The 26,118-nt window shown below is 42.1% G+C and overlaps 1 protein-coding gene across 1 annotated transcript in view; it reads right to left on the bottom strand.

The window, feature by feature from the left end:
* nrxn3a (neurexin 3a) overlaps positions 1-26,118 on the bottom strand; it is a 199,261-nt gene that overhangs the window by 91,050 nt on the left and 82,093 nt on the right. Inside the window, 1 exon segment of the mRNA XM_040049114.1 lies at positions 24,487-24,648. Within this exon segment, the coding sequence (XP_039905048.1) occupies positions 24,487-24,648 (162 nt within the window).

A 26,118-nucleotide genomic window follows, 5' to 3' on the forward strand; every position in this document is an offset into this window, starting at 1 on the left:
GTGCAATGACAATAAAGTTGAATTCTATTCTATTCTATTCTATTTTCTGATGATTGCTCCCACAGTTGATTTTTTCACACCAAGCTGCTTGCCTATTGTAGATTCACTCTTCCCAGTCTGGTGCAGGTCTACAATACTTTTCCTGGTGTCCTTCGAAAGCTCTTTGGTCTTGGCCATGGCGGAGTTTGGAGTCTGACTGTTTGAGGCTGTGGACAGGTGTCTTTTATACAGATGATGAGTTCAAACAGGTGCCATTCATACAGGTAACGAGTGGGGGACAGAAAAGCTTCTTACAGAAGACGTTACAGGTCTGTGAGAGCCAGAGATTTTCCTTGTTTGAGGTGACCAAATACTTATTTTCCACCCTGATTTACGAATAAATTCTTTACAAATCCTACCATGTGAATTCATGGATTTTTTTTTCACATTCTGTCTCTCACAGTTGAAGTGTACCTCTGGTGCAAATTACTGACCTCTGTCATCATTTTAAGTGGGGGAACTTGCACAATCGGTGGCTGACTAAATACTTTTTTGCCCCACTGTACAAGCACAAATCCAACCTTTGCTTTTGCTACTCATCTTCCAATCTCTATTTGTTTGCATAACAGTGCAACTAGAGCAAAAAATCAACAAAAAGGTAAAAACACAAATGCTAACAGAGATTTTAACCTTTGAAATGCATCAGAAAATAGACTGAGAGTTTGCTGCACGTAATTGAAAATGTCCTGAAATAGAAAAATGCACAAAATCATCACATTTTAAACGATGGAACTCATGAATGTTTGATATATGTGATGGAAGGCTATATATGATTTTCCTCTGCTGATAGACTAAATCAGTGAATGAAGTTTGTATTAACAAGTTTAACAGCAGTACAGGATATTTAGTATCTGTTGAGTTTGTTGTCAAAGTACTGAAATTCTGTTGTTTAAACATGTAATGGTACTATTTCTCTGTGCATTTTGTTTAAAAAACAACAAAGAAGTGATGTGTTGGACCCACATCATTTAATGATGTATGGTCCACAGCTGCAGTTCACTTTATCAGTCCCACAGACAGAAAATAAAACAACCCACCAGATATACAGTGTACATCTTTCTCCATAAGGCGTGTGTGCGACATACAAGGTTTCTTCCATGGGCCAGTCTAAATGCTGTCAATAACAATGGGAGGACGGCGTCACGGAGGGGTGTGTGTGAGTAAATTGAAATCTGGTCAAGTGGAAAATTGAAGGCCTTTTTTCTCCTTCTAATTCTCTGGGCAGAAAAAAACACCCTCTGTCTGTCTATATTTTGGCCACATACATACACTAAACAAACACACCCTCTCCTCCATTTCATTCTCCTATGTTAATGCTTCTGCTCTTGCTGGTTATTCAGCTTCTGTTGGATTGTAGAAATGGAGTTGGAGTGGGTGGATTGGGGGGACAGGCTGAGATTATCATTAATCCATAAACAGACATTAGAGTATATCAAGTTGTCCCTTAAGGTGCAGAGGGACTAGATAGAAAACAGTCTGTCTCTCTTTTCATTTGTTGCCTTTCCTCCTCTTTTTGTTATATCTATCCTCCCCTTACTCACCCGAGCTACCTCATCCCCCCATCTCTCAGCAAGAAGCAGCCATTTCTTCTCCCACTCAGACTGAGCATAAATACCTAGAGCCGCTGAACAGGTCGATCATTCACTCCAAAATAAAAGCTTCAATAAAAATAGTAGTCCCTTCAAGCTCACTGACAACATGAAAGAAAAGGCCAAGTGAAAATGTACTTGTCCCCTGAGACTAAGAAAACTTGCAGCATTTTCACATAAATACGAACAAAACCTGCATTGCTGCGTCAGTGCCTTACTGTTGTGATGGTGTTTCATTTTTACTCTTTTTATTATTACGAAAAAAGCTTTGAAGTACTTTATTATCGTAGCCCACTAACAGAAAAGAGACTGTTTGGGTTTTTTAAATCAATACAAAGCATTTAAATTGTGTTACATTGTTAATGAAACCTGAAAATGTATCAAAACTGTGCATCATTTTCTAATGAAAAGAAAGACAGCAAAGTTACTGTTATTTATAGGACTGTTTTTCCATCCACCAGATTACTTGTCTAAAGTTAAATTCATAGTTAGGCCTTCTTCCCTTGACATTACATTTTCATTCATCTTGAATACCTAAATAGACACCTTTAAACAAAATAAATACAAGGCCAAAGGAGCACTTCTTTTGTTAATAAAATTTGCTTGTTTAGCATGTGGTTAAAATTAAAATCTAACTATAAGCATGCTGTTAAAATGCTCCTTAATTCTAAATTGTTTGCTGCTAACCTTCATTTAAGGTTTTAACAGAATTATCTTACAAATATTTTGCAGCCCATCCAGGACATCTATGCTCCAGTTTTGGTGAGTGAAACTGATTGCATTTCACAAACTAATTACTTAGCTCTAGTTAGCAGGTATAATGTGGTCACAGCAGATGGCCCCGCCCCTCCCTGAGCCTGGTTCTGCCTGAGGTTTCTTCCTGTTAAAAGGGAGTTTTTCCTTCCCACTGTCGCCAAAGTGCTGCTCATAGGGGGTCATATGATTGTTGGGTTTTTCTCTTTATCTATTATTGTAGGATCTACTGTACAATATAAAGCACCTTAAGGCGACTGTTGTTGTGATTTGGTGCTGTATAAATAAAATTGAATTGAATTGAATTAATATATACGTCTGTATTCATGATCACTGAGTGTAAAGATGAAAAAAACCTTTAAAAAAGTGTTTGTTCAGTATTGGTAAGAAAACCAGTATATGCCACATGTTTTGAGCACATATTGGTGTTTTTTTAGCATCGTTTCCCGGAGGCTCATGGAGTTTCTCCACAAGAGCAATTACATCGATCCCTCAGTGCAGACAGGTGACATTCCTGGAGTACCTGGCTGCTTAGAGCACACAGCTCATTAGAGAAACCCGGGAGAACAGGGATGACTGTGGCTGATTTGGCCAACGCATATGGATCAATTCCACACAGGTTGGTTGATCTTGCACTACACCGCCACCATGTCCCCAGTAAAATCAAGACCTCGTCCTGGATTATTGTGACAATTTCAGACAGAGGGTCACTTCTGGGGAAGTAACATCCAACTGCCATCGGCTGGAAAAGGGAGAATAACTGGTTGCACCTCACAATCATGTCTTCCATCAGCGACCAACCAGTGAAGAGTTTGGGGAAGCTTTTCGACACATCTCTGAACGACTCCACCGCCATCCAGAAGTCCACCAAAGAACTGGATAGCTGGCTCACTAAGATTGACAAGTCAGGCCTGCCAGTAGATTCAAGGCCTGGCTTTACCAGCACTCTATCCTACCGCGTGTCCTGTGGCCTCTGCTTGTTTACTCAGTTCCAGTGTCAACTGTGGAGTCCCTCGGGAGGAGAATTAATAGCTTTCTGCACAAATGGTTGGGCTTCCCCCACTGCCTCGGCAGTGCAGCACTTTATGGAACCAGTAACACCTTGCAGCTCCCATTTAGCAGTCTCACAGAAGAATTTAAGGTGGCATGCACTAGAGAAGTCCTTCAGTATTGGGACTCCAGGGACCAGAAAGTGTCAGCAGCGGGTATTGAGGTGAGAACAGAGAGGAAGTGGAGAGGAGAGAGGAGTGGAGGTGGCAGAGTCATACCTCAGGCAGAAGGAGCTGGTGGGGACGCTGGCCACCGGGACAGCTGGCTTGGGTCTTTTCCCAAAGACCCAAATGGGGAAGGCCCGAGGGAAGGAGACACACCAGCTAATTCAGGAAGAGGTCCGATTAAGTAAGACAGTGGGGCTGAGGCAAAGTGGGAGAACATCTTACAGCAAAAGGTAACCTGGACAAACATCACTGAGGCAGACCTCCGTCCGTTTCCTTGTTCAGGCTGCATATGATGCCTTACCAATCCCAGTCAACCTCCATGTGTGTGTCAATAGTGAAACACCAGCATGTCAGCCATGCTCTGGAAGGGGATCCTTGCAACACGAGTAGCTGAAAGTACAAAGTCCCTGCAGAAAGTCGCTACCGCTGGCACCGTGACCAGGTGCTGAAGGCGGTTTCAGAAAGCATAAGCAACACCATCACTCCTGGCAAACACCATCTTGGCCAAAAGACAAGAATTGCATTTGTTAAAGCTGGAGAGGAGACCTGACAACAGCAAAGAATACGGTCAGGTCTGCTCTATACAGCCTCAGACTGCCAGCTGCAAGCTGACCTAAGGAAGCAGTTGAAGTTCCCTCAGCACATCACTGAAACATCACTTTGGCCAGACATAATTATTGTCTCAGAGGCAACAAAACAGCTTATTGTCCTTAAACTCACCATGTCCTGGAAGGAGCATATGGAAGAGTTAAATGAAAGGAAATGCGCCAAGTACCAGGAGCTGGTAGAGAAGTTCTGGGAAGGGGCTGGAAGGCGTACTATGAGCCAATACAGGTGGGCTGCAGAGCCTTTGCATGATGCTCACTCTGCAACGTCCTAAACCAACTGGACCTAACAGGAGTGGCTAGAAAGAGGGCCATCTGGTCTGTATGTGAAGGCGCAGAGAAAGCCACAAGGTGATTGGGAATAAAGAGGGCTGGTCCATGGGTGGCTGCTGCTGGGACGCAGGCTGGGGTCTGATCAACCTTAGCTGGGTTGTCTGGGCGAGAGTGTCTTATGTTGAAAGACCCGACACACCCCATTGAGCCCAGTTTACATCACTGATGATGCCTCTCAGAGCATCCAAAAAAGGTACACACATATATGTGAACAAGTTCTTAATGTGGTTAATGTTTCCTCTCCTGTTGCACCCTTGCTGGTGAAAAATGTGATCATGTAGGTAGAGGAGAAGGGGGGTGTAACGGGGAGAAGGGGATAAGGATGGAAGGCGTAGCTGAGGATTTGACAAATTACTTTCAGGTCCTGCCACCTCTGAACAATAATACCAAAAAGGCATTTGAAAATATAAAGAGAGCTTTATCAACACACTGCAGATGCAGGCTGCAGGTTAACGCGAGAATGAAGCATAAGCAGACACTGATAGCAGACCGAGGAATACCTAATCATATCAGACATGTGATAAATACATAATATACACACAAGCATATATAAAAATGCTTGAGTATGTTTTAGTTTGACAGAGAGAAAATAATGAAAAATGTTAGACAATGGTTAGATGAAAGGAAACCATCAATGCATTATCCCCTCCACCAGACTTCCACCGTGCACATCATTACACATGTATGTACACACACACTTATCAGTGTCTGAGAAAAAACAACATAACACAATATTTAATTTACCTTTTAGATTGCCCGCTAATATAGCTACCACAATTTTCTGGTATCATTCACTAAGAAATACCACAAGATAGGAAGTAACACAATTTTCTCCAAGAAAAAAGAAAACAATTCACAGTAAAACATTATGTATGCTTTCAGAAGCTTACAACCCAGCAGCAATGATGCAAAGGTATACTGGAAAGGTTGGAAAGGCCCAGCTGCTTAAATCTTTTTGGTAGGAGCATATTGGAGCACAAGCTTTGTGCTAACCCTGGGAAGTGACCGCTGCAATAATGACAGACTCACTGTAAATAAAACCCTGTAATCTTACAGTAAGTTTTACACTATTTTTTAAATACATGAAACTCCTGTCAAATAGACTGTAAGTACACCTTCAAACAAACTGAATCATCTAAACTATTTTTAGGTTTACATCCAATAAATACACAATTGTGTGTGACATGACATCTTAATTTGTACTTGATATAATCTGGTGAGGGTAACTGCCTCACTAGATTGCATCTAGGATGAAACAGATGTTTGGCATTTCCACAAGGAGACTCTGTGGAATAGTGATGAAGTACAGGACAGTACTCAAAGAAAAAGTGAGATACCTATGGCGTTATTTTTGTGCCACTATTCTGAGCGCATGTAAAAACAATTTGCAGGTGCAAGTGTTGCATTTTGAAGAGAAATTTATTTTGAGCGAAGAAAAGCTAAATTTGAAATTAAAAAACTAAAAATTCATTGCTGTGTGCAAAAAATGTATTTCAGTGTTTGCTATTATCCACACACACACACACACACACACACACACACAACAGCAGCCCCTCTTGCTCAGTTTTTGCATTTGCGCTCGCTCGCAATGTGTTGCTCGCGCTCTCAACATTTCTGCCCGTGCACGCTCAACTCTTTCTCTACACCGTTATATTTGTGCCACAGAAGAAGAAACAACTACACAATTTATATGCCACAAATCCCACAAAACAAACACTGAAAGAAATTACAAAGTTCAACTCGACAGCATCATTAATAAAAAAACCACACAATTTATCTTACAGAGACTGCGATCTAAACACAATGACAAGTCTTAAACAGCACAAGTTTCTCATTTCTCATTACATCTCATTACAGCAATTAAAGACTGGACAGGAAACATCACCAACGACTCTCACATCATAAATAACACCTTCAGACAATTTCATTATGAAATATATAAAGATATGATGATATATATGATTTCAAATAAACAGACAAGTTTATCAATAACATCACATTACCGTCACTGTCAAAGGAAGAGCCAGACATCTGAGACTCCCCACTGACATCCACAGAAGATGAGAGAGCAAAAATTGTCAAACAATAAAGCTCCTGATGGATGTCCCCCTGAAATTTCTGTCTCCGCTTTTTGTTAAAATGCCAGATGAAATTAAAAATAACCAGTTCATTCCATATCATGTGAATACAGCACTAATTTCAGACCCTATTCACTGCTCCAGTTACAGAGCTATTTCCTTAATTAACACGGACGTCACAATAATCAGCAAAGCTCTAACAACCCGCATTGAATCAGTTATCTCCTCTCCCATTCACCCAGACCAAACAGACATTCTTTAAATAATACACGTAGACTTTTCAACCTCGTACATCTCTCTCACCAAAGTAACCATAAAACAACGATCTTCTCAGAATGCAGAAGAAGCATTTGACAAAGTAAACGGCACATTTCTTATGGAAACACTCATTTATCCACTGGATCAAAACACTCTACAATTAAACATTGAACCATTAGCAGCAGCAATCCGTCAGAACGTTAACACCACAGGCATTCACACCAATAATGTAACACATGAACTAAGTTTATATGCAGATGATGCACTCCTGTTCCTACAAAATCCCAACAAATCAGTTGAAGAACTAATCCAAATCATTAAAACATACTCCCAAATCATATACAAGATCAATTACTTGTTCACAGTGATCCTTATTCAACCCACAACAGCTTTTTTTCACCACTCTGGGGACAGTAATAACATCATTCGACTGGAAAAACAAAAAAACTCCCCAGGAGCATCTTCCTTGGAGGGTTCGACCCGGGGTTGCGGTCATGGCCTATTAAGGGCTCTGTTGGCTCTTAGGTGACGGTTTCCTCGTGGCTGCGTGCAGCGGGGCTAGGGGAGGGTCTGTGCTGACGGACGTGGGTTACTGACCTGGTAGCATGGCTGCCCCTGGGTGGGTCTGGGACAGGTGTGAGGTTCTGGGGCGCTCCGTCTCTGGGCTGGGGCCCTGGCTGGGCCTTGGGGGCTTGGGTCCTGGTTGGTGTGTTGCCGGGGTTGTGGGCGGGTGGCCGTATAGGGGCCCGGCCCTGGCGCAGGATGCCACCAGTGCATCGAGCCACCATGGGGGCTCTTCAACTGGTGGGGGAGGTTGTTACACCTTGCAAGAGCTCTCCTCTCTTCAGGAACTCACTCTGCAGGAGGGGGAGATACAGGAGAGGTGGAGGAAGCTCTCAGCCTGGGCGTCTATTGTCTTGTGTAGTCTGGAAGATGAGTGGATGACGGGGTGGGTGCAGTTTTCTCTGTGGTGGGGTCGGGTGGGCTGTCCTAGACTCTCTGCTGAACTTGGCCCCGGTCCGGATGGGCCTGCGCCCCCTTTCCCTGGCGGGTTGCAGAGTATGGGGGTGCCTACTGGGGTCAGCGGGGGTCAGCGGTCACTTGCCCCTCCCTTCCTTCCCTCCCCATCTCCAGCTGCCTCCCTCTTCCCGCTCCACCACAACCACCCACACATGCAGGGCCTTGGGGTAAAGGTGTGTCACCAGGGTGCAGGGGAGGCATCCCCCCCTCTGTCCCCTTCTGGCTGCCTCTGCCTCAATTTTATCCCACAACTTAGACATTCACATTACTCACACTCTCATTACACATACATATAGGATCTTGGGGGTGGGCACGCTACACGGACTCCAAATTACCATCAGGGTGTACACCTCACCCCTGGCGTTGTTGCCCACGTCTCAATTTTAAATACACGTAGACATTGAGGGCTAGCAGGAGGGACCATGCGCTTACCTGCTGCTCCCTGGCAGGTAGCTCCATGCCCTCCTGGGTTTTAAAGGCACCTTAGAGCACACATGCATCAACACTACAATGAGCGGGTGGAGGGAGGTTTGGAGTCTTCACACACCCCCGTTCTCTGCGGCCTGCTGGAGCGGGGGGCTGGGAGGAGGAGTCAGCCGTCCGACTGGGGTCTGGAGTGTGGGGCCTCCCTGCTGCTGCAGAGTCAGGGCGGTCTGCTTCTCCCCACTGCAGGGAAAAGGGTAACACCACCTGGGTCTGGGTGCAGTTCCCCCCTCCAGGGGCAAGGGTACCTAGACCCGGTTCGTAGAGTACGCTTGGGGAGTGTGATCGTGTGTACAGCGTCTCTTTATGTCTGTCTCCACGTTGGTTGAGTGTGGAGTAAGTGCATATGAGAGCATGAGGGTGGGAATGGATGTTTGTATATGTGTGTGCCTGTATGTCTGTGTCTATATGTCAGGTTGGGTATCAGACGCCACCTCTCTGGGGACATCTCAGGACCTCTAAGGTATGGAGGCCTATCTCCCCCCACCACCACTTCCCCTGCCAGTGGCAGACGCCCTCAGACATCGGTGCGTTGGTGGTTCTTTGTGTCCGGGGATGGGCGTCCAGGTACACACCGGCTCACTCCTTGGTGGCTGCTTATCGGGGCCTGGAGCCTGGGGCTCGCTTTTTCTTTCTCAACACGTGATCCAGGTGATTGATAGATGTATTTTTTGTCTGTTTGTTTTGTTTGTTTGTTTTATTTTGCCCTTTATCCCCGTCCCTCTTCCCCGCTGTTTCTCTTTCCCTCTTTCTTTCTCCCCTTTCTTTTCCCCAGTCAAGTCTTTACCCGTATTTAGCAAGTGAAAATAAAATAAACAATAAAAGGTGAATCAAATAGACCATTATGGCAAGGCTGGGATGGTCAATTTGGTAAAGTAAATCCGTTGGGCATCTTTCGTCACCTTTAGACAATAATTCTGATGCAAAAGAACCAAACGGGACAGGCAGAAAAAAAAAGGAAAAACAAAAAAACTAAAATAAATAAATAATAAATAATAAAACTAACATTACACCAGTCAAAACTCTAAGGAGCCCTAGATGCACCAAATCTCCACCACTACTTAGTCAACCAACTACAACACCTCATCAAATGGATGCATTCAACCCATCACCTTCATCCATGGCTGGACATCGAACAATCTGATTGTAAAGACATATTAATCCAAAATCTACCATTCATCAGATATCACAACTGCTTTAAAAGCCCGCCAATAGCAACAACTCTGACAGCCTGGTGGAAGACGAGCAAAATCAAAAAGAACTCAAACACCCATATGGAACAACCCTTCAGTGCAAATAAATGACCCCTGGCAGGCATTAAATGGAAAGAAAAAGGCATCACACACCTCTGCCACATTTTTGATTAGAATCATTTCTTAACACTTCAACAGCTCATTGACAGGAAACAGTTTCTTCAGCATAACCTACTAAAACACTCCATCAAAGCAAAAATGAGTATCAATGACACTCAGCTAAGACAACTACCACTACTGGACAGCATCAACAAAACAGCGCAGACACAAACACACTCTCAAAGCTAAATAAACTAATATCCTCTAATGATAATGCACCTCACACGCCAATCAACAAATGGGAAAAAGACCTGATATACCCCTCTGTCTGTTTACCTCGCAATCTGGAAGAACTAAACATAATGCAGATCAAAACAGCCCTGCTTGTGTCCCTGACTATCACCAAGAACAATACTGCCCAACTGGAAAAACAGGACAAAGATCAGCACATCACAATGGCTAGACCTCCTCACACAACAATCATCAATACATAAGAAAACAATTTGAACATTTCATTCAAATATATTTTACAACTCTACAACTCTACCGGTGAGCTGGTGCCACAGCATTAGGGAAACAGGGGGAGGGGGGACACAAAAACAATAAGAATACAAACACTCTCTGAAGTTATTCTTATTTCCTATTTTTTATTTATATATTTAGTTTTCTATTCTTATTCTGTCTTACTCCACTTCTACATAAAATATCTATGTATGACTCCAGATTAACTAAAACAAGGAATATTGGGACCCCCCACCCCGGCCTAAAAAATCCCCCAAACAAACAAACAAACAAACAAACAAACCAGGGGCCCGTTCTTCGTACCTCGCTAAGTAAGTTAGCTGGATTAGATTGTTGACGATTTCGTGTGATCTTGGATCGTTCGGTTCCCCGAAGCTCATCCGGGACTTGCTGCCATAGCAACAGAGCCGTAAGCGTAAACCTGCTCGGGAGCAGGTTTACTTTATGTAAACAGGATTAGATCGCGACCACTCAGGTATGTCCGCTTCAGTTATACGAAAGCAACAGCGATATTCCACCACTGTTTCACCATAAATAAATATTATCAATGTAACGAAAGATAATGCAGTACTTGATCCATTTATTGATTTCACACAGATACACACAGGTCATTTCCTAAAAAAGGGAAATGTACTATTAACATTCTATTACATGTATGTGATTATTACAGATGTAATTCATATTTCAGAGTAGTAATTGCAAATTACTTTGTGTAATCAAGATGAGAGACCACGGCTATAAAAGCGAAGGTGGATTTGGGAAGCCTGTCGCAGCCATGTCCTGTCCGTTTACGCGAGCCACCCATTGCGGAAGGTGCAAGATTGATAAGGAGAGTTCTCAGAATTCAGCGTATATTGCGGGATAGACAGGATCCTTTAGCTCAGCGCGACAGTGTGCTCATAGAGAGATATCGATATTCCCGTGAGGGTATTATTCACTTAACCAACTTGTTGACGAGGGGGTGCAGGACCACCACCTGTCTTTTTTTGCTCTGCCCTTTTCTTGGTTGCTGTTATGAACAAACAAACAGATTATTTCAGGGTCTCTTTCCAAGAGACGAAAAGCAATATAAGTGATAAATATTACCAGTCTGTAGAATATTCTTATATTTCACTTTTACTTGTTCCCATGTTCTAGTGGGTCCTGTTGTGGCTCTAATGCGAAAGGGGATATAATATAACATAATATAATATGATGTAATATAATATTGGATAATATAGTGTAATATAATAAATCTACCCTACCGCCTACTGGTGTTGGCCAGAGGGGCCGATGGCGCGATATGGCAGCCTGGCTTCTGTCAGTCTGCCCCAGGACAGCTGTGGCTACAACTGTAGCTTGCCTCCACCAGTGTGTGAATGTGAGAGTGACTGAATAGTGGCATTGTAAAGCGCTTTGGGTGCCTTGAAAAGCGCTATATCAATCCACTCCATTATTATTGTTATTATTAAATCACTTACGAGTTTAATTTGTCAGCAACTTTCTGCCAGCCCTCGCTCCTTGATTTTGCAGCCTTTGCAGTGTTCCCTTGCGTTCTGATTAAATTCTGAAACTCCTGAAATCCCTCACTCAAGAGTTCTTGCTCTGCTGCCGAAAAATACCGAGCGCTCTCCTTCGACATTTTCGCCGACCAATCAGAGGGTTGCCGATCAATGTTTCTACTATCGATGCGTAGCCCCTCTTACGACACCCAGTGATCTCACATTACTTCATCCAGCTGTACTAACCGTCAACAGCAGGTGTGTTCGGAGAACCGGATTAGCGAGCTCACGGTTAGCGCGATGATTTGGTCTTGGATGTGTCATTTGATCTTGGATGTAGTAAGCGACGTACGAAGAACGGACCCCAGGAAAGCGTGGAAAACAATGTAACCTAACATATAAGCCACATATGTAACCCATATGTTTTTTGCTTTTGCTGGTTATTTAGTAAATCAGCAGCTCTGCCTGTCTGTACTGCTTCTGTTTTGTTTTGTTCTGTTTTGTTTTGTTTTGTTTTGTTTTGTTTCGTATGCACTACTTGGTGAATTAATGAAAAAAAAAAGTTTTATTTCAGTCCAGTTCAGCTGTGATCATTTTTACTGCAGTCACAGAAATCCTAAACAGGAGGGAGAGAAGGAGTCCCACAGCATCACAGCACGTAAATATAAGAAAGTACGATGGATTTAAGTGAACATGTTCTTGGTGTGTATAACTAACCTTGGTTCCAAACCAAGAACATCCTCCCATATCCCTAAGAACTACAATGCCGATACAAAGGCCAGAAGAGCTGAGAAAAAAATCAAAAATAGTACACATTACCCAGGACTCAATTTAATAGAGCATCAGTGGGGTACACTGGAACAATGTCAGTGTATGGAGGCCCCGCTCTGCAACCCACATGACCCAAGATCCACTGCCAACAGATGGCACACACCACAGGACATCCCTCATGGTATTCCAAGTGCTGCTAAAAAAGTGCTAGATCGGCGATTGGGCTGCTTTTTGGGTATCGTCTCCAAAAGATTAGACTTTTTTCTGTAAGAATTCAGGGAGAGGTGAATTTAAACTTCCCTTGAAACTCGAAACCCCTGATATTCTAACATTTGTGAGGGGCAGCAAATCAAAGTGGCATCTTCCAGGCAGAGGATGAACTGAAGGGCTGCACCAAGAAGGTAAATAAGGGTGATTTGGATCCGTGAATCATGCACATCACCAACTGTAGTACATCCTGAAAAGTTTGTAATGACTTCCCTTTTATAAATTCTACCACTGCAGTTCATATGATTAAGATATCCTTTTCCTTTGTTACTGCACATGCACCAACCAGCATGCTGCCTGCTGTAACCCACAATTTCCTTCAGGATTAATAAAGTATTTTTGATTCTGATATCCAACATTTCCTCCTGAAATAATCTGCAATGAATTCGACCAAAGACGACCCACGAATTGTTCAAAAAGTTGCAACCAGTGTTATCCATCTCTGGTTAGCTTTGGAACCGCCGTTTGATACCTATGTGTTTAACGCTGTGAACAGGCTTCAGTCAGCGCTGGATCATTAGACTAAGCTCGTTAGTACAGGTAAGAAGATCGTGTGCTCTTTCAGATGCCCTTTTGGATACCTTCTCTCTCCTTTGTTGTCTTTTGCACCTGGAGGTTGAGAGGAGAACACAGGAGCTGAACCACGAGCGGGGAATTAATGCACAAGTGCAGAGTGTCGCCTTTTTTCACATCGCCATACAGCACTATCGGGAGTCGGGAGAAATGACCACGGGGAGCCACGGCCTAAAGATTTCACACTGAACTGTCATTGTTTTTGCACTGTAAATAAATTTACTGTCTCATTGCAAAGGAGATCTGCGTTCAAGTCCGCTCCATCCACAGGGGAAAAAAACTTAAGTTCAGAAAGAATATAATAGCAATGTGTAATATAGCTGTTATAACGTGATTAATTAGAGTAACAAAGACATATTTCCACTGGAAAATACTGTCATTGCTGATCCCATTCAGTGCTCAGTCTGTGAGCTCATCCTTTGTGTTTCTTTCTTGGCTACAGTACACGGGAAAGCCAGAAGCCTCCGTGTGAGTGGTTGAGGAGGTGTAATGACAACGACAATTATAGCAATTATGTGTTATTGTAGGCCATTATGTATTTTGTAGGTTTTGAGATGTAGGCTTTCTTTGTAATTGCTGGCTTATAAAAGGCATAAAAATAATAGTCCCCCCCAGTTGCAGGAGCTACCACAGGCAACCAGTACCTGGTGCCATGGTAACAAAGCATTTATCCATAATGCTGCTCAGTGGATGGCGAGGACAAGAGCATCGGGAACAGGCAAATTAGCATTAATGGCAAGGAGTGGAGGACAAGAAGGTGCTGGACAGCAGACAGAGGGAGAGCTGGTGGGTACTACAGATATGTGGGTGGGTCTGTGATTAAGAGGTGGGCAGAATACAGAATGCATGTGACTTTATATCTTTCCTGTAGTTCAATTCAATTTTATTTATATAGCGCCAAATCACAACAAAAGTTGCATCAAGGCGCTTCATAGATACAGAGAAAAACCCAACAATCATATGACCCCCTATGAGCAAGCACTTTGGCGACAGTGAGAAGGAAAAACTCCCTTTTAACAGGAAGAAACCTCCAGCAGAACCAGGCTCAGGGAGGGGCGGGGCCATCTGCTGTGATTGGTTGGGGTGAGAGAAGGAAGACAGGATAAAGACATGCTGTGGAAGAGAGACAGAGATTAATAACAGATATGATTCAATGCAGAGAGGTCTGTTAATACATAGTGAGTGAGAAAGGTGACTGGAAAGGAAAAACTCAATGCATCATGGGAATCCCTGGCAGCCTACGTCTATTGCAGCATAACTAAGGGAGGATTCAGAGTCACCTGGTCCAGCCCTAACTACAGGGTGGGCCATTTATATGGATACACCGTAATAACATGGGAATGGTTGGTGATATTAAAGTCCTGTTTGTGGCACATTAGTATATGTGAGGGGGCAAACTCCTCAAGATGGGTGGTGACCATGGTGGCCATTTAGAAGTCGGCCATCTTGGATACAACTTTTGTTTTTTCAATAGGAAGAGGATCATGTGACACATCAAACTTATTGGTAATGTCACAAGAAAAACAATGGTGTGCTTGGTTTCAACGTAACTTTATTCACCAACCATTCCCATGTTATTACGGTGTATCCATATAAATGGCCCACCCTGTATATGCTTCACCAAAAAGGAAAGTTTGAAGCCTAATCTTGAAAGCAGAGATAGTGTCTGTCTCCTGAATCCAAACTGGAAGCTGGTTCCACCGAAGAGGGGCCTGAAAACTGAAGGCTCTGCCTCCCATTCTACTTTTAAATACTCTAGGAACAACAAGTAGGCCTGCAGAGCGAGAGCGAAGTGCTCTAATAGGGTGATATGGTACTACAAGGTCATTAAGATAAGATGGGGCCTGATTATTTAAGACCTTGTATGTGAGGAGCAGGATTTTGAATTCTGGATTTAACAGGAAGACAATGAAGGGAAGCCAAAACAGGAGAAATCTGCTCTCTCTTTCTAGTCCCTGTCAGGACTCTTGCTGCAGCATTTTGGATTAGCTGAAGGCTTTTCAGGGAGTTTTTAGGATTTCCTGATAATAATGAATTACAGTCGTCCAGCCTGGAAGTAATAAATGCATGAACTAGTTTTTCAGCGTCAGTCTGAGACAGGATATTTCTAACTTTAGAGATGTTGCACAAATGGAAGAACGCAGTCTTACATATTTGTTTAATATGTGCGTTGAAGGACATGTCCTGGTCAAAAATGACTCCAAGGTTTCTCACAGCGTTACTGGAGGCCAAGGTAATGCCATCCAGAGTAAGAATCTGGTTAGATACCATATTTCTAAGATTTTCAGGGCCGAGTACAATAACCTCAGTTTTATCTGAATTAAGAAGCAGAAAGTTAGCGGCCATCCAGGTCTTTATGTCTTTAAGACATTCCTGCAGTTTAACTCATTGGTGTGTGTTATCTGGCTTCATGGATAGATAGAGCTGGGTGTCATCTGCATAGCAGTGTAAATGTATGCTATGTCTTCTAATGATGCTGCCTAAGGGAAGCATGTATAATGTAAACAGAATTGGTCCTAGCACTGAACCCTGTGGAACTCCATAATTGACCTCAGTGTGTGAAGAGGACTCTCCATTTACATGCACAAACTGGAGTCTATTAGATAGATATGATACAAACCACTGCAGCGCAGTACCTGTAATACCTACAGCATGTTCTAATCGCTCTAATAGGATATTATGGTCGACAGTATCGAACGCTGCACTGAGGTCTAATAGGACAAGCACAGAGATGAGTCCACTGTCAGAGGCCATAAGAAGATCATTTGTAACCTTCACTAAAGCTGTTTCTGTGCTGTGATGAGCTCTGAAACCTGACTGAAACTCTTCAAATAAACCATTCCTCTGCAGATGATCTGTTAGCTGTTTGACAACTACTCTTTCAAGGATGTTTGATATGAAAGGAAGGTTGGAGATTGGTCTATAATTAGCTAAGAATGCTGGGTCTAGAGATGCTTTTTGAGTAAAGGTTTAACTACAGCCAGCTTGAAGGCCTGTGGTACATAGCTGATTATTAGAGATAGGTTGATCATATTTAAGATCAAAGAATTAATTAATGGCAGGACTTCTTTGAGCAGTTTTGTAGGAATGGGGTCTAAAAGACACGTTGATGGTTTGGAGGAAGTAATTATTGAAGTTACTAGTTAACGTTAAAAGGATGGTTGGCTCAACAGAGCTCTGACTGTTTGTCAGCCTGGCTACAGAGCTGAAGAGAAACCTGGGGTTGTTCTTATTTTCTTCAATCAGTGATGAATAGTAAGATGTTCTGGCTTTGCGGAGGGCTTTCTTATAAAGCAACAAACTATTTCTCCAGGCTAAATGATGATCCTCTAAATTTGTGACACGCCATTTCCTCTCCAGCTTACGAGTCATCTGCTTTAGGCTACGTGTTTGAGAATTATACCACGGAGTCAGGTACTTCTGATTAGAGACCTTAGTTTTCACAGGAGCTACAGTATCCAGAGTCGTACGTAGTGAGGAGGTGAAATTATTAACAAGATGATCGACCTCTGTTGGAGCAGCGTTCAGATAGCTGCTCTGCTCTATGTTGGTACAGAACACATTCATTGAGGAATGTACCACTGAACAACACAGGAAATGATTCCTGCCTGTGACCTTCTCTCTGTACAATTCATCCAGTTAAAGTACAAGTACACGCTGCAATAGTTACACTGTTAATATCTGCACATCCTCTACAGAGAAAATTACAGTTAATGTGATAAAAAGGACACCTCATTGTCAATCTTATCTATTTAATTTTGTGTAATATACTGGGATATTTATAATTAGAGCCATTTGGAATTATTAGAGCTATTTTGTTATCATTTGTAACATTTTTATATAATGTAATATTCAATTTAGTTTAGGGTCTGTTGTTGCTGTCTGGGAGCAACTGTGACCACATCATTTCTTCTGGGATTAACTAAGCATTCTGATTCTGATAAACTGTAGTCAACAGCATGTATGAAATGATTATATATATATATATATATATATATATATATATATATATATATATATATATATATATATATATATATATATAGATATATATATATATGACACCCGTGATCAGGTACCCTGCTGGGGTAATAGGCTGGCCAAAGGAGGAGATAGAAGCCACTGATATAAAGACAAGAAAGCTCCTTACCATGCATGGAGGGTTTCACCCCAAGTCCAGCACCCTGAGGCTGTACGCTAAGCGGAAGGAAGGGGGCCGGGGACTGGTGAGTGTCAGCACCACAGTCCAGGATGAGACAATGAACATCCAAGAATACATTGGGAAGATGGCCCCAACTGACCGAGTGCTCAGTGAATACCTCAGGCAGCAGAAACCCAAGAAAGAGGAGGGAGACGAGGAACCATCATGGAAGGACAGGCCCCTGCACGGTATGTACCACCGGCAGATAGAGGAGGTGGCTGATATCCAGAAATCCTACCAGTGGCTGGACAAAGCTGGACTGAAAGACAGCACAGAGGCACTAATCATGGCAGCACAAGAACAAGCTCTGAGTACAAGAGCCATAGAGGCTGGGGTCTATCACACCAGGCAAGACCCCAGGTGCAGGCTGTGTAAAGATGCCCCAGAGACAATCCAGCACATAACAGCAGGGTGCAAGATGCTAGCAGGCAAGGCATACATGGAACGCCATAACCAGGTGGTCGGCATAGTGTACAGGAACATCTGTGCCGAGTATAACCTGGAAGTCCCGAGGTCAAAATGGGAGATGCCCCCAAGGGTGGTGGAGAATGACCGAGCTAAGATCCTGTGGGACTTCCAGATACAGACGGACAAAATGGTGGTGGCTAACCAACCGGACATAGTGGTGGTAGACAAACAGAAGAAGACGGCCGTAGTGATCGATGTAGCGGTTCCGAATGACAGCAATATCAGGAAGAAGGAACACGAGAAGCTGGAGAAATACCAAGGGCTCAGAGAAGAGCTCGAGAGGATGTGGAGGGTGAAGGTAACGGTGGTCCCCGTGGTAATCGGAGCACTAGGTGCGGTGACTCCCAAGCTAGGCGAGTGGCTCCAGCAGATCCCGGGAATAACATCGGAGATCTCTGTCCAGAAGAGCGCAGTCCTGGGAACAGCTAAGATACTGCGCAGGACCCTCAAGCTCCCAGGCCTCTGGTAGAGGACCCGAGCTTGAAGGATAAGCCGCCCGCAGGGGCGTGCTGGGTGTTTTTTATATATATATATATATATATATATATATATATATATATATATAATAAAGAAATGACCTGTTTTGAAAGTGTTTTTGTTGTTTTACCTACATTACACTCAATCCAGTTCTTTTTAGCTACTTAAAGTATTTTTATAGAAATGTAATGAGTTGTTTGTCGTAATTTCTGCTGCCCTCTTGGCCAGATCTCTCTTGGAAAAGACATTTTTAATTACACTTTTCTACCCATATAAATAAACAAAGTGTTTACAGCTTCTGCATTATAGCAGGAATGATGTTTCTGGCTTAAAATAACTTAAAATGCTACAGAGGCTTTCACGAAAGATATGTTTGACAAGTGTTTCACAGGTTGTAGGACAACAAGTCATTTAAATAAAATATAGTGATGGGATTTCCAGCTCATTTTAGAGAACCGGCTCTTTTGGCCCCCAACCAGCTCTAAAGGTTGTTTTGTTGGTTTAATTAATTTATTATTAACAATAATATAAAATTATGCACAAAAGGAATTACTAATGTAAAAAAAAAAAGTGGTTTTATTTATATATGTTTATATATAAATATATGCGGTGGCCCCTGGAGACAAAACACGTACAAACTCCAAAACACATTTCTAGCATGAACTGAACTGATAACGACTGTGTTGAGTCTGTTTCTTCCCATTCCATGCAAGGCCACCTGGGTTGGCTGGAAGACTGTTTACTTAGCCTGGCAGGGCGAAGGACACTGTCTCAGCTGAACTATGGACACGCACACACATACATATACTGATACTGATAAGCACTCACTGACGCATCACCCTCCCTACCCCGGATTCAACGCCACCTCCAACGCTTACCTCCCCTCTGATGTGGACACCGGATCAGCTGGAGGTGCAGTCGCAAGCGGTCCCAGATCAGATGTACACACTGGAACACCTTCCCTTGTTGCTTGTCTGTGCTTTTTTTGTGCAGAGGAGTTTTTTTGTTTCCTGTTCTCGTGCTGTCCTGCCATGGAAGCACAGCATGAGTGGAGGTCTCTTTTTTTTCCTCTTGTACCTTCCCGTTGTTATGTACCTACAACGCTACCGATCTCCGACTTGTAACCCCATGTGATGTCTGTGTTATGTGTGTAAGGTCGGGTGGGGGGTCCCATTTTACTGCAGGGCAACCTGCTTGTGACAAATAAAGCTTTGATTGATTGATTGATTGATTGATTGATTGATTGAACTTCCAAAACAGAGCTACCTAGGTCACTTAAATTACACAGTTGAAAGCATATGTGTATTGTTTGTGTATTTATACACATGCACACATATGTATTCAAATAATTTTAAAAAAAAAAGTTCATTTACCTGTTACTACCTCACACCAAATCCGGTCGTTGGTACTTGCTGGCTTGTGTAGCCACTAGGTAACAAAAGCTCAACACTGCCCCCTAGCATCCTGGAGCACTTCTTCGGAGTTTGTACGTGCTTTGTCTGTAGGGGCCACCGTAAATATACTTTTATTTATTCACTCCACATAAAATGTAATAAATAAATCATATAATATAAAAACCAACTGTTTACATTTCAACTTTTAACTATTTAAATTTTCAGTTTTTTCCTTTTATATGAATTTATATGAAATATGAATATGAAAAAATATGAAAACAAAAAGAAGATACACATTCTCTGTCATATGGACCTGCATGAATAAACTTTCTGAATCCTTTATCATCTGCAACTAAAAATAGTTGTGGATGATTACTATACCTTTCTAATCCCTGGCTCTCTTTCTCCCCCCCCCCCCCCCCCCCCGGTCTGTTCCTGTACTACTGCGAGTGTAGCGCAAAGCACAAGGCTCGCGTGCGGAGTGAAGTGGGAAAGAAGTGCGAGAGAGAGGGTGAGAGAAAGAAGGAAAAAAACCACGGCTCCCAATAAGGAGCCGGCTCACATCATTCACTTCAAAGAGTTGGCTCTAAAAGCCATTTCGTTTCGCGACCGACACATCACTAATAAAATAAAGGCAAAAACTTTTTGGCAAAAACCAGAAATCATTTTTAGGCAGATGATCACTTTTTGGCACCATCAGCTTAAACGGCCAGCACCGACTCCTCAGGCTCCACTTCTAAGTTTTCGGTTCTTCGTACAGTGGGAAAGCTGAGCAATGTGCAGAGTGGCTGCTTTCAAGTAATATTTAAATATTTTAAATATAAGGGAAAGATGAGGTAAAAAGGTAGTTGCATGTGCTCAGATGTTTCTTTTGTGCACATGCAGGTACATATCCCTGTCTGCAACTGGACACTTCTTATGTTCTTGGAAGCTAAGACTGTGATATTTGTCCGTTACTCTCATGTATAATATCACAGGAACAACGTTTTCTTGTCTCTCTAGGTAGTGAATGGACCTATGGAAATGTAGGGTCTGTGGGACCTTACATTTCCGTGTGGGAGTACACACGGAAATGTAAAGAAATATATGAAGAGACAATGTAAAATGATTCTACCAGCAAAGGTTATAGAGCAAAACATAGCTTGGAGTATATTTTAGTTGTGCCAGTTACAGCTCTTGATCCGTTACTGCAGGAGTTACACTATTTGTTGACCATTCCATTTGTTCTGATCACCTTTAACAGCTATTCTTCTCAAAAGCCATAGTGTTCATGTTTAGAGTCTGTTCTTGGAAAGCCCGCTCAAGTGGTGTGCAAATCTGGTCCTTCAGCTAAAGCCTTTGCAAAACATGGCCCCTGACTACAGCTTACAAAAGAAACTTGCTGTTGACCAATACAACGCTCACATTAGCAAAGAAACTCCACCAAATGATTGTGGACCGTACCAGTGTTTCCCACCCTAAATCAAAACTGGAAGTAGTTAATGTTCCTGCACGTCCTGTGGATGTACAGAAAAGGGAAATAGTGGCAAACCTCAGGCAGAGATGCTCAAAGATAAATCAACCACACAGTGCTAACTGCTTTTGGTTAAACTGCTGATCTGCCTGTTTCATAAAAATTCTTCAAATCATGTTAAAAACAGCTTCAGCTTTGTGTTCAGAGTATTGTGTGCTTAGTATCATGAGCACTTTATGACTTAAGAGTCGACCATACATCCTAATAAAGAGGTTGCCTTAGTTTGCACTGAAGACATAACTGATGTATCCACTCCACTCTTATACTGATGTCTGTACACTGTGGTCGACGTATGGTTACACTGAAAAGCCACATTATTGTCTAAGGTATGTAATGTTATTTTTCTTTCTGACTAACCTTATAAAATACACACACACACACACACAAAATGCACTTATGGCTGCAACATATATACCTTATATTGTGTGTGCATCCAATTTCTGTTAACTCACTAACAGAAATTGCCTACATCCGTAATACAGAAATGTACTGTAGTTAAAGCTATTTGCTCCTTGTATATGCATCCCACATCGTTTACATGTAAAACTTGATTTATAAAGCTATATGCAGCCACACTGAGTTAACAATTCAAGATGGTAACAGTGAACATAAACAGTGGTTAAATGTTTAAGCTCTCCTGCCACTCAATAAAAAAGCACTGACACATCTGTGTACATGTCTCAGCACTGACTTCAAACACACACAAAAAGCACTGATCTATATTGCTAGTAAAGCCTTGTAAAGCTAGTAAGACCACTGATCAGTGGCCATGAGAACCATTCACAGAGAGTTGGGCTGCAATCACAATCACAGCAGACAGCATAAGGCTTCGAAATTATTTAAAAGAACTAGTATGCAAAATATAAGAAGACATAATAGCAGAAATTTACTGTAGTATTCATAATTAATTTCATAATCATTCATTAATCATTCATAATTATATTTCCATTACTGTATAATCAGTTGGTATCACACCAACAGTCAGCACAAACAGACTGCTCAAGGAGGTAGAGCTGAATTATGACTTTTCAAGGTATTTATTATTATTATTAGTGTAACATGAGGCTTCATATCTACATATCGACTGCATCCTGTTCCATGTTAGTGGCCAGTGAGCCAAACCATTACAGTGATGGCCACTGAAGCATCATCTTTGTGGCTGTGACCCGATGTCTGAGGCAGTTTGATGTGACGACCTGAGGACGTCCTTTACACTGTAATACTGCGGGCTGTGTTCTGCTGTTGTTACCTTATGCCTTGATCCTGTGTTTTCTGATGGAGAATAAAGGTTTTGATGATTTGGTTTATTTGTGAATGTGTGTGTCTGTCTGTCCCTGTGTGTACTTGTCGAGAGTGGTTAGTACAGAGAACTGCAAACATGGCCAGCGTGACACAGAGCAGGAAGTAGGCCAGAAGGGGATTAAATAACTACTGTGCCCCCCCATCCCCCACCCCCTTCTCCTTGCAGCCATATGTGTATTCTGTGTGTGTGTGTGTGTGTGTGTGTGTGTGTATGGTGTGTGTGTAGTTGGTGAACACTGACAGAGAAAGCCAAGCCCCCACTGCCATATTACTCTTCCTCCAGTTAGTGCTGTGGTATGACATCACCTTAAGCAAACAATATTTGCAAGTGTATGTGACAAATACGTGTGTGTGTGTGTGTGTGTGTGTGTGTGTGTGTGTGTGTGTGTGTGTGTGTGTAGCACGTGTCCACTGTATTTTTTCTGTATTGATTAAATCAATGAATCAGCATTTACATCCTTAAAATTGGTTTAAAATCACTGAAACTGCTTCATCCATTCAAAGCTCTTGTGTCAGTTTTTCTGTCTATTCTGCAAAATGTACCAGTAATCTACAATTTAATCATTTTTTATATAGTACCAAATCACAACAACGTTTCCCTCGAGAAACCTTGTTGTAAGGTGAAGACCCCACAGTAACACAGAGAACACGCCAACAATCAGACAACTGCCTATGTGCAAGAATTTGGCAACAGTGAGAAGGAAAAACTTCTTTTTACCACAGCACAGTCAGACTCAGGCAGGGGCTGCAGGGTGAGGGAGGGAGACAGTACAAAAGACACGCTGTGGAAGTGAGAGAATGGGAATTGAGATGACTGAAGAAAAAAAACACTCAGTGCATCACGGGAACTCCAGGCAGCCTCGGCTTACCAGAACTGATCCAGCCCTAACTATGCTAACTATGGTCTGCGAAACTAACTGTTAAACTAAAAAGGGGGTTGGGGGAGCTTTTAGTTAAGCTGATAATAATGAATGACGATACTCCAGCCAAGGAGTAATACTTGCATAAACTAGTTTTTCAGCATCACTCTAAGGCAGGATATTTCTCACTTAGAGATGTTGTGCAAATGCAAGAAAACACCTTCTAAAAGTAGCGGTGATGCTCTCTCTGTCTTGAACTTTATATTTGAAATAAAAGCAGTTATCCTGTTTATAAACTAGATTTGTTGCTTACACAGAGAGAAACAGGAGTAGATGTAGATGTTCGTCCCCCTGGTGAAATGAAAGCAAACTGGAAGCAAGATTTTGATTTATTACAACCTTTAAAAAGAGTCTTAATACAAAAATTCCTAAATGTAAAAAAAATTAAAAAGAAATATGTGTTAAAGTGCATTTTGTACACACTGGTCCTGCAATGCAAACACATTTAAGAAGACTGGACTTAATTAAAAGCAGGAAATGATGTCATCAGAATTATGGCTAATATAGCAGTCAATTAAGTGTGCTCCTTAAAAGTGCTACTGCTATTTCATTTAGTGACAGAACTTTAGTGCTCTGCTCTCTGTAGGTCAAATATATCCAATCTGTAACTAACTGACTTTAACTAAATGTTAATAACATGAAAGTAAAGCTTCAAAACTATGTCTGCTTCTTCCAACAGCATTCAGATTTAAGAACTACGACTACATGTTGTTGGTCTCTTTTGTCATGAAACTCAATGATCCCTAAAATCTAATCTTTAGTCTAAAAAACAAAATAGAAATTAATTATTATGTGAACATGGAATCCAATAAACAGTCCAAAAAGCCAAAACTGAGGTTTAAGGTCTTTAAAAAATGCATTCTTCTGATGTCCAGCTTTAAATAATGTATTTGCATAGTAATCAAACTGAACTGTAAGCGAGGTATTTACCTCCTTGAGACAGCCCATGAAGTTGTTGCTAACTGGAGAACCAGGCAGGTCAGCTGTGCTGGGGCTCCCACCCACATAGAAGAAGTCATCGGAGCCCAGCATGGTGTAATCTTCCTGGGTGTAGCCTGTAGTTGTCAGAATCCCATCCACTGATATTGTCACCTGGCAAAAAGGAGTAAAAGCAAGGTGAGGCAGAATTGTTTTGTTTTGAGTTTAAGATAGAGCGGTTGCTGCTATTTGAGAGCACACTCAGGTGTTTCATTATAAATGCCAGACCTGGTTTATCTGTGTTACTGATGACATGAGACAGATGATGAGAAAATTGTGCCAGACCATTTGATTTCTCTCTTTTTTTCAGTTAGTAAATTTCTGTTTGATTGAATATTTCTTTGTTGAAACGATGTTTTTTATATCACTAGAAGGCCTATTTATTTCCCCGAAATTGTGCCACATTTATAAGAAAAATGAATTTGTGGATTGAGCATCAGAGTTGAGAATGTGGATTAGCACAAGACAAACTTGCCAAATCTTCTCTGCCAAGGCCAAACAGCTTATTCTGTGACTGACTCTTGTGCTGAGCTTCTGTTACCCCAGGTGCAGAGCTGACAATCCAATGCCTGATGGGCACTCGATTAGGAGCACCTATGAGCATGGACCTAGTGATCAGCTGATATCTGCTCACATCTGACTGAGGGCCAGTGCCACAGGGCATCATCAAGCTAGTGTATTGAAAGCCAAGATTCATATAGCAGAGGATGTCAGAGGTGTGCCAAAATGAAAACACAGGAAGAAAGTGGTTTGAGCCGAGGTTTGCAGGATGATATGGCTGGTGGCTCTCTACCCATTAAAAGTTGTGAGAGACTGAACAGTCAATCTCCAGACTCCTAGAGCAGCCATGACTGTCCTTTACTGTGTACTATGTACATATGGATGTACTATGGAACCTGCACATGTGGAGGAACATTATGTGCAGCAATGAGTCCAGATTCTGTCTACAGCAGTTGGATCATATGGTGATTGTTGCACTGATAATAGATAACTGCTTTTAGCAGAGGCAGTGTGATGGTGTCGGACGTCATCTCCCTCACTGGTAATAAAGGCTTGTCATCATTGGAGGGGAGACAACTTCAATGCAGGGAGATAGCGAGATAAAATCTGTAACCAGTGGCTATGTATGGTTCTTCCACATGATACTGTGGCCCTGTTTGTCAAATGGATCGACTGTTAAATTCCCAACATGTCTTGTTTCTTCAGACTTCAATCATCCGATGACACCAACCAAGAGTCAATAGCACAAAGCTGCTTGGCATTGGCAGAGAAGATTTTCTCGGGTGCAGCTCAGATACTCAACTCTGCTGCTCAACCCACAAATCAAATTTCCCTACAAATGTGGCACCATTTAAACAGGCTTATCAACAGTTTAAGGTTTGCCAAGAAGCACTGTTACAACAAAGAAATAATTGATCAATCACTTTTTGTGCTAAGTTTGCTGTCTGTGTAAAATAGTAAAACAATATGTTAACCGACTGGATTTAGCTTCAAGCAACAAAAACATGCATTAATATTCATATGTAACTAGTAATCAAGCAAGCAGATGATTTGATTTTCTGTTGCATGTAAATATATATAATA

This window comes from Simochromis diagramma, unplaced genomic scaffold, assembly GCF_900408965.1.
Source record: "Simochromis diagramma unplaced genomic scaffold, fSimDia1.1 OVJJ01000426.1, whole genome shotgun sequence".
Lineage (NCBI taxonomy): Eukaryota > Metazoa > Chordata > Actinopteri > Cichliformes > Cichlidae > Simochromis > Simochromis diagramma.